The sequence below is a fragment of the Camellia sinensis genome, chromosome 2 (genome assembly GCF_055761805.1).
Source record: "Camellia sinensis isolate YWXY chromosome 2, ASM5576180v1, whole genome shotgun sequence".
Classification (NCBI taxonomy): Eukaryota; Viridiplantae; Streptophyta; class Magnoliopsida; order Ericales; family Theaceae; genus Camellia; species Camellia sinensis.
In genome coordinates this window covers 17,350,296-17,364,236 of record NC_138962.1, presented here as the reverse complement: position 1 = coordinate 17,364,236, position 13,941 = coordinate 17,350,296, and the positions used below count along the sequence as shown (strand labels likewise).

The window sequence follows — 13,941 nt, the reverse complement described above, 5'->3', positions numbered from 1 at the left end:
TTTGACCGGGACCAAATTGACACATTGTGTAAACTACAAAGACCAAATTGACACATAATTTGATTTTTCATCTACCAAACTTAACCGCCGTTATTTATTGGACAAAAATGACATAATTTGTTAAATTAATGGACAAAATCAAACAAATTAAAATAACAAAAATTAAATTGACATATCGTATAAACTATTTGGACTATTTATATAATTTACCCATTTTTCTATATATCCTTTTATAAGTTTGTTGCCAAACTGATAAATTTCTGAAGCATAGAATAATTACTCCTCTCTCACCCTTTCTACAAAACGACGCTTCTGTTCTGGCGGTTTTCAACTCAAAGTCTCCTCTCTTCCAAAACTCTCAGTTGAAACAGAGAAAAATGGGAGAGCAAGAGTACGAGTCCTTATCGAACAACGAAGCAGACGAAGAACAGCCAGAGGACGTTGTTCCTGTCGCCAACGCCAAGACCAGAGCTCGAAAAACTACACGTGTCGCTTCTCTCGATGTCTTTCGCGGCCTCTGCGTCTTCGTAATCTCTCCTCTCTCTCAACTTCAATTTCGATCTGCATTTCGATTTTTTTTTTTCTTCCCTTTTTTGGTTTATTCAGTCCTTGCGATCGTTTTCACTTGCTCCGTCAGTCTGTTTTTGCGATCAAGTAGTTGTAGTTATTTTGATCATCATGCTATGCTTTCAAAATGCGGCCATAGAAGTTGTTACTTTCTATCGAATTTCAACATGAAGAAATGTTTGAAACAATTGAAATTGTAAGCAGATTCATCCAAAAATTACTCGCGTCGCTTCTCTTGATGTGTTGTTTCGCGGCTTCTGCGTCTTCGTAAACTCTCTTCTCTCTCCCAACTTCAATTTCGATCTCTCTCGATCTACATTTCGATTTTTTTTTTCATTTTTTGTTTATTCTGTTTTTGCGATTGTTTTCAACTTGCTTTGTCACTCTGTTTTTCTTCTTCTTTCATTTCTGCGATCAAGTATTTGTAATTGTTTTGATCATCATGCTACGTGATCGATATGATCATCATGCTATACTGTTAATGCGGCCATAGAAATTGTTGTTTTCAATCGAATTTCAACATGATGAAAAGTTTGAAACAATTGAAATTGTAAGCAGATTCATCCAAACGCTTTGAAATTTCTGGCATAAATTGCTGTTATCTTGTTTTATCTTCAATCGAAGTATGAAACCACAGAAATTGTTACTTTCAGTTTAATTTAGAAATTATAAGCAGATTCATCCAGACGATTGAAATTTCTGTCTGCAGTACTAGTAGCAAGTCAACTTGTAGGATTTCCATACAGATGTGAATTGCATCACACATTAACGTGTATATGAACGATTAATAAACTTGTAATGCGATGATTCTGACAATAGAATTGATCAATTCTGTATATTTTAATTATTGATGAGCTTAGAGTTCTCATATCTTAGATCTATATTTTTTAACTTCTAGTGAAGAAGTGAAACTAAATCAGAAGAGAAAGCAGAGTTACAAGGGAGGTTCTTGCATTGCATGAATAAAATGAGAATGAAAGTAATCCAGATTAATTCCTCATGATGCTTTCATTTCTTATATTTGGTAAAGACACAAGTTTTTAAATTTTTAATGTGAATTTACTACCTATATTTAAATGCAGATTTTGAATTTATTGCTTGGCAAGTAAGTCTGTGTCGTGGATCTGTTGTTTAGTTTCGTTCATCAGTCTATCAACTACACGGGAGCCCGAGCAGAGAATTGTTAGAGACTTGCCTCACATCTCTTTCTAAGACACACAAACTTAATTGATATAATCTAGAAACCTTTGCAACTATTGCCAATTGATTTTGGGTTAAATGCCTCCGAAATTCAACTCAAGCCTTAAAACATAAGCATAACAACTGACCACTCTGTTGATATTGATATTTTCAGCTCATGGAATTTATGATATATTGTATCATTTGCTTTCAGCTTATGATGCTCGTGGATTATGGTGGCTCGATTCTTCCAATCATTGCTCATTCCCCATGGAATGGTGTACACTTGGCAGACTTTGTGATGCCTTTCTTTCTTTTCATTGCTGGGGTTTCTCTTGCACTTGGATATAAGGTAGTGATTGAATATTTATCCAGGAAAACAAATCTTTTTGCCAAGAGATCTGTAACTTTTTATTCTTAAATTTGATAATTAGCTTTACATGCTATGAAATTCCATATAATTATATACTGGCCTGACATTTGCACTCAATAATATACTCAAATAATGATTATTGAGGATGTCAATCATTCAGTACTAAAGGCTCCCCTTTTTTTAATTTCAGAGAGTTTCAGACAGAGTAGATGCTACACAGAAAGCATTGCTTAGGGCGTTGAAGCTTTTTTTCCTTGGTGTTCTTCTTCAAGGTAATATTGTGCACAACTTTCAACTTACATCCTATAATACATAAACGCATCTAATTGGGCCATGCAAAACACTTTGGGCATTATATATAGACTTCCAACAATTCCGTGATGAATGGCACGCTTATTGTGGAAGACTTTTCCATTCTGTTTGTTAAGTAAGTGAATCACTCAAATTCCACTTTAACTACAGGAGAAGAATTCTTGTAGTTAACATTCCTGTACCCTTTGTGGCCCTCAGCAACTGTTTTCTATTTCTAGTGGTCAATACTGTAATTGGCATTATGTTTTATTTAGAACATTCATTTACCATGAGTGATGGAAGTATAATTGCTGCAAATTTCACTTTTGAAACTAAATAAAGGACAAGATATGAGAGTGTGCGGCCAATTTCCCTTGTTGGTTTAACACATTTTCTTGGTCTGTGATCTTGCTGTTGTCTTACAGTTTGAACTATATTATGCTGCTGTCATCTCATATCATTTCTGTTACATAAATTTGACCATATGATTTCCAGGTATAGTTGTAGAATTTAAGAACTTGTGTTCTTTCGTTTTAGGTGGTTATCTGCATGGAATAACATCTTTGACATATGGCGTTGACATTGAAAGAATACGTTGGATGGGCATTTTGCAGGTCTTTTTCATGCTTTCAGCCTTTTCTTTTTATTGTTTGTCTTGACAATTCTTTCTACACATGCACTATTTTTTTTAGTGCCAAGGATAACTCTTGTCAGAAAAGTAAAATCTCTAACTCCACCTCTATTTTTTTATGTGCATTCGACAAATGACCACCCACTTGTACATAGATTCATGATCACTTCAATCTCTTTGAAAACAGAGGGATTATTTAGAGGTAATCAATGCATGTTAATATGCATGGGTTTCACGAAAAATGGATCTTTTAGCATGTTAAACATTTAAAATTCACCTTCAAATTCAATATAAGATCCCTTAATCATAGGCTATTAACTTTACCGGTTCAAATTTTTTGACATAGAACACTGTCGGCTGTGTTTGGTTTAGGGGTTGAATCATAATTCCACCCTCCTATTTCAGTGTTGTGTTTGAATTTTGAAATTGGGTCTACCCTGTCGTCTGCCTAGACAGCCTCTCGAACAGTTTATGAATTTTTTGGTGTATCCGGTTGTCCGGCTTGTCAACCGGAACAGTTTTTTTTTTTTTTTGCAATTGCCACCTGCTATTTGAAGAAAAAAAAAATATATTTGTTTTTGATATGTTTAAATTAAAATATAGAAATTATTATTTTTAATCCAAAATGACAGATTATTTGGCCATTTATTTAAAATTGACAAAAAAAAGTTTAAATAAAAATTAATTTGTCACAGTAATTTTAAAAAAATAATGAAATATTTTTAAATAAAACAATTAAAAAAAATTTCCCATCAAATATACAATCAAAAGTAATTTTAAAGCACTAGTTGAATATTTTTTTTAAACAAAAAATAATATATATTTTTTAATATTTAAATAAAAAAAATATTTTCGGGATATTTTGAATTTTTTAAATAAGTTTTTTTTTTCAATAATTATTTTTTTGAATTGAATTTTAAAAAGAATTTAGTTATGAGCTTTGAATAGAATTTTCAATAGAGTTTTGAGTTGTGTATTTGGTTATGAGTTATAAATTTTTTAATTAAGTTTTAAAAACTCTTTTCAAAACTCATAACCAAAAAAACTTTTCTTATTTCAAAAAGTCAAAACTCATTTCAAAAAGTCAAAACTCAATTCAAAACTCTTTTCTAAACTCATAATCAAACAAATTTTCTCTTCTCAAATCATGATTCAACAATTCACAAACTCAAAATACAACTTCATTATCAAATCATGATTCTAAAATTAAACCAAATGCTACCATCATATTTCTAAATTGCCAGGAATTTCACTAACTCTAGCAATATTGTCAAAACAATGATAATCACCCAGGTCATAAACATAATAAACTTATTTACCAGTGTGAATGTGTGGTACAACTAATAGTTAAGGGAAGTGTTTCTCTATTGCAACCTTGCTTTCTTTCATTAGGAATAATGAACTTCTGCATCTTTTCATTCAATCCAGAGGATATCCATTGGGTACATTGTCGCAGCTTTGTGTGAGATATGGCTTCCATGTCAAAGGTGGAGGGAAATAGGTTTTTTCAGGATATATTATTGGCAATGGTTAGTTACCATATCTGGCATCAATTTCCGTTCTGTAATGTTCAAGGCTTGTGCATAATATTTGAAAAGTTGGAGTTGTTTACTTGAAGAAACTTTAATTTCACTTCTTTTGTTTCCTTGTATGGGTTGAAATATTGGGTTTGGGTCGATATTTAAGTGTCCTTAATATATTTTACTAAACATTTAGATTCATCTTTCAAAACTTTTATGAGACATGAAAGAGTAGTTAACACATTTGATAATGATGACAATGAATACTTGGATGTTTAGCCTCATTCACTTCAGATAAGCTAAATTGTCAAGCATTTATTCTATTGAACAAGGTTGAGCATCATGATGAAAACTGAAAAATATTATTACCCTTCCAAACATCGGGTAGTATGATGATGCATTACCGATAAATAAAAAAAGAAGAAAAAGAAGTAAAGAGCTAATTTCCTAATTGTTTCTCGCAAAATCAATTAGAAACTAGCATAAATGGCCTGTATTTAAATTAATAAATTGTTTTTGAATCATTTACCTGGACATCTTTGGGCAAAGTTCAGGATTTTTGTGAATTAAGTAGCATGAGAAAGAAAATGGAAGATGTGGTTTTCATAAGTTTGAAAAAAAAATTAAAAAAAAAATTACAAAAGGAAGAATAACAAGAAAAGAGTGGCACTTCACACCGAAGGGAATATTTGACTTTACTTCAATTTTTCAACTATCCTACTAGACATTCTCGTGACTTATTATACCAGTAAAATGTAGAATCGATCACCGCAACATCTTGTTCAATGTGGATCACCTCATTTCGTACATGCACCATATAAGCTTAGATGATTTTAAATTCATAAATCATAATCTAAGTTAAAACTATATGTTGTACTTAAAATTAACCAAGCAACCAAATCACATTGCTATGCCTAATTATATATTTTGAGAGAAATCTATCTATTCTTAAATTAAAAATAATAAATAAATAAATGCAACTATGTGATTCTGGTATTGAAACTTTCAAATAATTGTTGAAATTCGGCAGATCAAATTTTTATACATGGGTATGATCCACCCACTCAATGTTGATTGCTTACTTTCCATTTGTTCCACATTTAATTCTTCACAAGATGAATTGATGTTCATAAAGTTTTTGAAACAAAGTTTGAAACATTTTATGTTTAAATGAATGGTTAATTCAGATAATAGGAAAAAAAAAAAAAAAATCATTTTTTATCTTCTACCTCTTTCACCCTTCAATAGTTGGTGACAATGTGAAATGCTGTTTTGTAGGTGCATTGCATGTTCCTTGTTGGTAGTATACTTGGGGTTGTCATATGGCCTGTATGTTCCAGATTGGCAATTTGAGTTACTGAGCTCAACTTCTATGCCTCCCAAAAATGGAAGCTTTGTTTACACAGTAAGATATGCTCTACACTCTTAACTTTCCCGCCAACAGCTGATTTGTCATGTTGACACTCTCTTGGAGATTTTAGGGATGTTGGTAGGGAGACATTTTTTTTTTTTTTTGGAGTGTGTGTGTGTGTGTGTGTGTGACTTGGTTGGAAGGTGAGTTTGTTGGCTTTGAAGTGGAATGAATGTGTGAGCTTACTTTCATCTCCAGTCACTGCTGAAGGGTTTTGATAGGCACTTTTTAAATGGTATATCATCCTCAGATATGCTTATCTAGGATAATTGTTTTTCTTTTGAAGGTAATATGTAAAAGCATTGTGTTAAGTCAGTCATTTTAGTAGCAAAAGAGAATATCTTGGTTGAAATTCGATTACTTTAACCACATATTGATTATTCTAAACACAAGCAAGCTAAATAGGAGTGTTGAATTTGAATATTCCAATCTTCATGCTTTTTCAGAGCATGTGATTTATTGTGGAAACCATGTTTTGCAGTGTTCAAGTCACCTTAAGACAAAAGGATGTCTATGCCATTCTTAGTGATTATAGTGATTCTCAAATATTACTGCGTTAAGCATCAACTCATTTCTTTCTTCTATTTGATATTGGGACATACATAATAGTTGAATACTTGCTAATATGTGAGAAATTACACAGAAGATAATTATCCATATTACAAAAACTTGTTAAATAATCTAAATCCTCCATTCATGAGGTTTGTCATATTAGGTGACATGTTCCACAAGAGGAGATCATGGACCTGCCTGTAATGCTGCTGGAATGATAGATCGTTATGTTCTTGGTCTTAATCATCTATATACAAAACCCGTTTATAGAAACTTGAAGGTAACTCTATTCTGAAGGTAAAATTTTGTAAAATTTTGGTTTACATTCTGCAATCAGTTGATTCCTATATGGCATCCCCTTCACAGGAATGCAATATTTCCAGCAGTAGCCAACTTTCAGATAATTCACCGTCATGGTGTCATGCTGCTTTTGATCCTGAAGGTATATTAAGGTGACCAATCTAATCCTTTCTTTTTCCTGCGTGATGGCACTTCAAACCTCTGTTCTATTATGTATCATCTTATCGTCGCTGTCTTCATTTTTATTACATGAAAATGCAATACGCGTGAAATATTGGTATTTTGAACCTGTAATATGACGTCATTTATATTTGGCTATGATTAAATGGTTCCTTAAATTGGATTAGTCATGAAAGCATATTTAGATCTATAACTTACATGATTCAGGCACATTTGTTTAATAGTTTGAATTTAGATATGCAGAAGTGACTGTACTTTATAGTTTATTAAAAAACCTTCAAGGAGTTGTAATGTGTACTGTTGACACCCTGTATTTGAAGTTCCTTGACAGCTGCTGTGACGTGCATAATTGGACTTCAGTATGGCCACATTCTTGGACAATTACAGGTAAGACATCTTTGCACCAATTGATTGTTCCCTTGTTCTCTACTTTTTATCTTTTCTCTTAATTTTGGTGTTTACTGCTAAACTTTAATGGACACATGTATTCTTTTTCTTTTTTTTTTTTGATAAATTAATGGGCACGTGTATTCTTAGAAAACTCAAAGAGTAATGCCATGCTTCATGAATGAAATATCAAGAAAAACTTCATGAAACTAATCTAAGGATGATTGCATGACATCCAATAAAACACTACAAACTAATCTAAAGATGGAGAATTTTCATGAAGCTTTTCTTGATATTTTTTTCATGAAGCCTAGCATTTCACAAAACTCAATTGGTGAGTTTACTTTGTAAAAAAATTTAATGCCAATACCTGCAGGATTTAAGAATAAATCTAGATAAATGGCAATATGTTATTGTTGTTAAGTTAATACTTTCGCGCATTCCCTGGATGAAAATGAGACAGTTTGCAAGAATATAATTGCTTAATGCCTTATATTACACTTTTAGAATGTAAGCATTCCCTTTATTAGATGACTCAAAAGACAATTCATTCATGGAGGCGCAATTTTATCTCAGAGATACATACTGTGAATGGCCGAAATCATCTGTTGTGTTCCTATCAGTTACATAAATAAAGGGAATCTAACGTTTCTGAATTGTGTTGCAGGACCATAAAGAGCGGTTATACAATTGGTGCATATTTTCATTTTCATTTTTGGGAATTGGATTGTTCCTTGCCCTAGTAGGTATGCTTAATGATGACCATCCTTTTTCTCCTAACTTATTATTATTTTTACTTTTTAAGAAGACACGGTATTAGAAGGATAAGTAAAAAAGTAAGGGAAATAATGATAATGCTAAAAGGGATTTTCTGCACCGCCAACGTTAGAATTCTGTTTTTTTTTTCTACTTGGCTGAAATTGACCTTGGGTGCTCCTGTTCGTTTGAGAGGGATGCCAGGAAATTAAAATCTGGATTTAAATTTATACGCTTCAATAGCCAAGATACTGATATTTGACTTTTTCTTTTCCTTTCAGGTATCCCTTTGAACAAACCTCTGTACACAATCAGTTACATGCTGGTTACATCTGCATCTGCAGGAATTACATTTTCTGCTCTGTATATATTGGTGAGTTCTAAACAATAACATTAAATTGAATGGTTGAAAACTTTCAGACAGCACTTCATGGATTTATTGTTAATATTTGGACAACAAAAATATCTTTTACTCACCTTTCCCAAAAGAAAAAAAAAAAGAAAAGAAGGAAAAGAGGATAGAACTTGATTAAAGTAATATTCAGTAAAGACACAATTTATCCTCCATTGCCACATACTCACCTTCCCAAAAAAAATAAAAATAAAGAAGAGCATAGAACGTGATTAAAGTAAGATTCAGTAAAGACACAAATTATCTTCCATTGCCACATACTTTTTTCAACTCTTAATTCTAGTTTTTAAATTTAGAATTTTTCCTGTTACTAATTGAGCTAAAGGCATAGAACATGACTTGTGAACTTTCTTTTTAGTCAACCACTTGAACAATCAAAATGTCACTGAATCACTCTCCATTTTGTGCCTGAATGACCTATGAATGTTTGACTTCTCAAATGAAAATTTTCTACTGCCATTGATTGCTTCTGGTAGTTGCATTTGGATTTTATCTGCTGAGCAAATTGATTGGCCTCTTTAATTTTGTTGCTCTGTACTTCTAATGTATCACTTTTATAATTACTTCTTCATATATTGATTCTGATTGTCAAAGACATAATCAAATCGACCTGCTTCCTATTTTCTCTGTTACAGGTAGATATTCATGGTCACAGACATTTGACATATGCGCTGGAGTGGATTGGAAAACATGCTCTCAGTATTTTTGTTCTCGTAAGCTCTAACTTAGCTGTTATAGCAATTCAAGGATTCTACTGGAATGCCCCTGAAAACAACGTTGTAAGTGTTAAGATCAACGACTGCTTTTCACTATCACCACCAAACCATCTTCTCACTTTGAAACAAATTAACAGCCAAATTAAAATAACACTGTACTCTTTCTGCATTTTCTTGTTCAACAGGTTCACTGGATTGTAACACGGGTTCGACAGTCATGATATGGTTGCCACGTTCACTGTGCACACGAGTAAGGCTTTGACTCCTGTATTTCTATGTATGTACAATAAATGTGGAAACAGTGATTTAATGTCTCTATTAATAGAAGAAAATTATTCGACTACATGTGATTTGATTATTTGAGTCATGTTTGCTAGACTTTCCATGAGCCAAGTTGCGTTGATGAAATTTTGTGCGATTTTTTTCCCAGCACAATATATACATATTAATTATACACCAATTAGGTGTGGTCAAACCGACCATTAATGCTGATTTGTAAACATTATTTTCATAACTAATTTACCTAATTTTGTATATTTGGAATGGAACTATTTTATCTATATTTGATGGATGCTTTGGAACTAAGGAAGTTAGTTTGGATTATGATGCACCCTCTAATGTTTTATTATTAAGGGGCCCACTTAACTTTGAATTGGGAGATGTTAATGAGTATCATTAAAACATTATTTAATATTGAAATTGAAGAAAACAAGCTTTTTTTTTAAAAAAAAAATAAAAATAAAATTGATTTCAGTGAAAATGTTCTGTGTTCTTTTATTTTATGTCAGATTTTTTTTTTCTTGTTCTTGTGCGCACTTATTAGTAAGATCTTTAATCATTTAAGGATTTTGTTAATTAATCAAATTGGATGTGTTTGGCAGGGAAACATTCCAGATAGATAATTATTCTTGCTTTTGCTAGACAACGAAAAATGTTTTTTTTCATCAATTATTCTATAGACAGAAGCATCATTATTTCGGAAAAGTTTTTTGGATGTGTCTCGCTTACGTTAAAGAATTGAAATGAAATGACCTCCATTATTTTTAATAATAGAGAGAGAATATTCCAATACGATAGAAAATTGTATCATAGGCACTAGATGTAGAATACTTACACTAAATGTGACATTCTCTTGTCTCTGTAACGCCCTTACACTTCATCAGAATCTCAATTTATTACGTACATTTTTTTTTAAAAATTTCACTTTGATTCATTTGCTTTTAATTTTCATCAACCTCATTAATAATAAATAAACAGAAGGGAATTATAATTTAACTTAAAATGTAATTGTTACAATTAAAGATGAAAGGGCTAAAGAGAGATTATAGGTGCTAAGTGTAATTAACTATTGATGTTGAGTATATTATTTATGTCAAAACTATATTCATCAAATATCAATAATCATATAATCAAGTCACATTTCTTTTAAAATAAATAATATCATCATCAGCATAATAAATATTAAAAATAAATTATTCAAATCACCAATATCAAGCAGCAATGATAGGGGGCCCAGGACCCCACACCCGACACACATGAGAGAGAGAGAGAGAGAGGAGATAGAGGGGAAAAAAAAATAATGAGTGATCATAAATTAATTAGAAGTTATGGATGCCACAAATTTTAGGAGTCCCATGTATTATTCAAACATTAATAATGCTTGTAGTTTTTTTTAGGTGGTTTTACTTTTTGTTGCCTTTTAATTTCCCCAATGCCTATCAAATGTGTCCATATTTGTGATTGACAATAAAAAAGTTTAAGTGCCTATTTGGCACAGCTTATTTTTAGTTTAAGTCAATTTATAGCTTAAAATAAGTTATTTTTGTGTGTTTGGTATAACTTAATAGTGTAGATTATAGCTTATTATAAGCTGATTGTCAACTTTTTCTTTGAGTGGGAGAGGAGCTGTTTTTCCATTTCAGCTTAAACGGAAAGTTGAAAATCAAAGGGCAAAGTTACTTAAATGCTCCTCATCAATTTCAACTATTACAAAAAACCCAAGTATATAAATTTCCTTTCTCAAAACACTGGTTATTTGCTCACTAGAGAGAGGAGAGAGAGAGAGAGAGAGGCGAGTTTCGGCGAACAAACCAGAGCTCTCTTTCACGAACAACTATCTTTTCTCTGTTACTCTCTCTTCACAATCTCTTCTCTCTCTCTCTCTCTTACGATCTACTTCATCGTCGCCTTTGGTCACTATCGCCATCACGATCACGATCTGAAACCTAACCACTGCCATCTCGCTCTCTCTCTCTCTCTGTGTGGTTGCGTTGTTCTTCAATACTGTTTGCCACCGTCAGGATCGACCTGTGCTCTCTGTCTCTCTCTCTCTATGATACCCTAACCACTGCCATCTCTCTCTCTCTTTCTCTCACTCTCTCTATCTACGTTGTTCTCCAACGTTGAAACCCTAGCCACCGGCGGCAGTTAATAAATTAATAAAATAATATGTAATGAATTAATAAATTAAACAAAATTATTAATAAATTAATATTGTATATTTTTGTAATGAATTAATTATTAATTGATACTAATTAATAGCAATTGTTGATTATTAATATTAATTGATACTAATTAATAATTTTAGTATTAATTGAGACTAATTAAGCCATTAATTGATACTAATCAATAATTTTAGTATTAATTGATACTAATTAAGCAATTAATTGATACTAATTAATTTATAATGTAAAAAATTGTTACAATAATACTTCCATTACATTTTTATCAAATGTATCAATTTTTATATTAATTGATACTAATTAATACTAATTATATTAACTTTTATTAATGAAATAAATTTTTTTTAAAAATTAAAACTGAAAAAATGACAAAATTATCATTTTTATATCATATAAGGGCAAAAAGGATAATTATACAGTAAAAAGTTATTTTACAATTTTTCAACCAAATACTACTCTGCTGCTTAAATCTATAATCTCACAATTGCACCAAATAGGTTAACAACTTATGTTTACAGCTATAAGGTATAATCTATTAAGTTATGATCGATAATCACTTTCTCACAATTTCACGAAATGGAAACTAAATGATGGGAAGTTTAGCATGAGCATTCATGATTCGTTATTTTAATTGGGTGTACAATAGTACTGTAGTGAGTGATAACATATTCTCAAGCATCAAAGAATTTGATTTCAGGAGAGGTCATATGAAACGATTTAATTCCAGTTTATCTTCTTTTCTTTTCTTTTCTTTTATTTTTTTTCAAATGACCTTAATTTGATAAACCACAATCTTTAACTTTACTCTTTCCATATAAGTTCCATTATAACATGGTTTTCTACTTGGCCCTGCTTTCATCAATTCCTATTTCAATCCCATGCCCTTTCCTTCAACAATTATCCTCATTATGTTCTTCCTACGACTCAAAATTGGGTAATTAATCAATAATTTTAAAACATTTATGTGTTTATTTACTTACAGAAAATTTAAGAGTGAGACAAACTATTCTCACTTTCATTAATTAATTAAGAGATAAAAAATGACTTGCTTACTTTGTATTGTAATATTTCATTGACTGAAAGTATTATGTAAACAATTATCACATTATATAAAGTCTGTTAAAGAATTATTTTGTGCAATTTATATGGACTGAATGGCATAAAGTTGAAACTGATTCTCAAATAACAATTAAGCTAATCAGTGATGGAGTTGAAAGAACCCACCGTACATAGCATTGATTAAAGACGGAAACTTTATGTTGACAAGATGCAAATGCACCATCCATCATGTGCCAAGAGAAGCCAATCAAAGTGTTGGTGCATTGGCCAACATTGGTGTTAACCAAAAAGAAATTTACATTTTTTGATTTTTTAATCTAAATATTAATTTAAAAACTAAATCAAACGGTACCTTAATCTTCCTTGAGGATCCACCTAGCAATGTAACTTCTTTACAAGTAGGTCTCTGCCAATATGAGGAGGGAAGCATTCCCCCTCTTTGTTTTGTAAGGTTGAATACTATCTCCTTTCCAATTTTCATTTGAATAAAAAAAAATATATATATATATATATATATATGTGTGTGTGTGAACAGATTATAATTTTTTTATTTTAATTTTGAAAGTCTATGTGGATTGTTAAATGTAATTTTTATGGACAAATTACAGCAATGGTCCCTATAATTTATCCGTAGCTTCATTTTGATTTCTATACTTTTAATTGTATCAATTTTACCCCTACAGTTTGGTTTTTGGCTCTATATTCTCCAATAGTTAATAGTCGTTGGTTTTTTTGACGGAAACCATGCACCGACTAATAGCTTCTCCAAAACAAGGCACTGTTTGCTTGTGTACTGCCGACATGGCACAACAAAGAGATTATTTGCTTCTAGAAGATTTGTCGCTCCTTTTCAGTTTAGGCTCCATTTGGTTGAGTTTTTAATTATTATTTTTTCAATATTAAAAATTAATTTAATATAAATAAATATCAAAAATTAAAAATTATTTCCTACCCAAAAATAAAAAATTAGATGAAAATAATATATATTATTATTTTTTTACCAAACTAATTTTTAAAATTTTAATATTCTTCAAAACATAATTTTTAGAGCTCAACCAAATAAATGTGTAATGAAGTAACCTGTCTATTTGCTAAAATATAGTCTTTATTAGAATTTTAACTAAAACATAATTTATTGACTCAAA

The 13,941-nt window shown here is 31.2% G+C and overlaps 1 protein-coding gene across 2 annotated transcripts; it reads left to right on the top strand.

Moving 5' to 3' along the window:
* Nucleotides 1-237: 237 nt before the first annotated feature.
* LOC114286261 (heparan-alpha-glucosaminide N-acetyltransferase-like protein (DUF1624)) lies at nucleotides 238-9,618 on the top strand. Of its 2 annotated transcripts, none has more exons than XM_082903878.1 (13): nucleotides 238-527; nucleotides 1,961-2,098; nucleotides 2,310-2,391; nucleotides 2,948-3,024; nucleotides 4,470-4,570; nucleotides 5,840-5,966; nucleotides 6,688-6,804; nucleotides 6,891-6,976; nucleotides 7,325-7,391; nucleotides 8,059-8,137; nucleotides 8,429-8,520; nucleotides 9,195-9,338; nucleotides 9,461-9,618. In XM_082903878.1, the coding sequence occupies exons 1-13, from the start codon at nucleotides 378-380 to the stop codon at nucleotides 9,494-9,496; spliced, it is 1,296 nt and encodes a 431-aa protein (XP_082760004.1). In that variant the 5' UTR covers nucleotides 238-377; the 3' UTR covers nucleotides 9,497-9,618. The 2 variants fall into 2 exon arrangements, with proteins under 2 accessions (XP_082760004.1, XP_082760010.1); XM_082903884.1 differs by lacking the exon at nucleotides 238-527 and adding an exon at nucleotides 711-834.
* The last annotated feature ends 4,323 nt before the right edge of the window (nucleotides 9,619-13,941 follow it).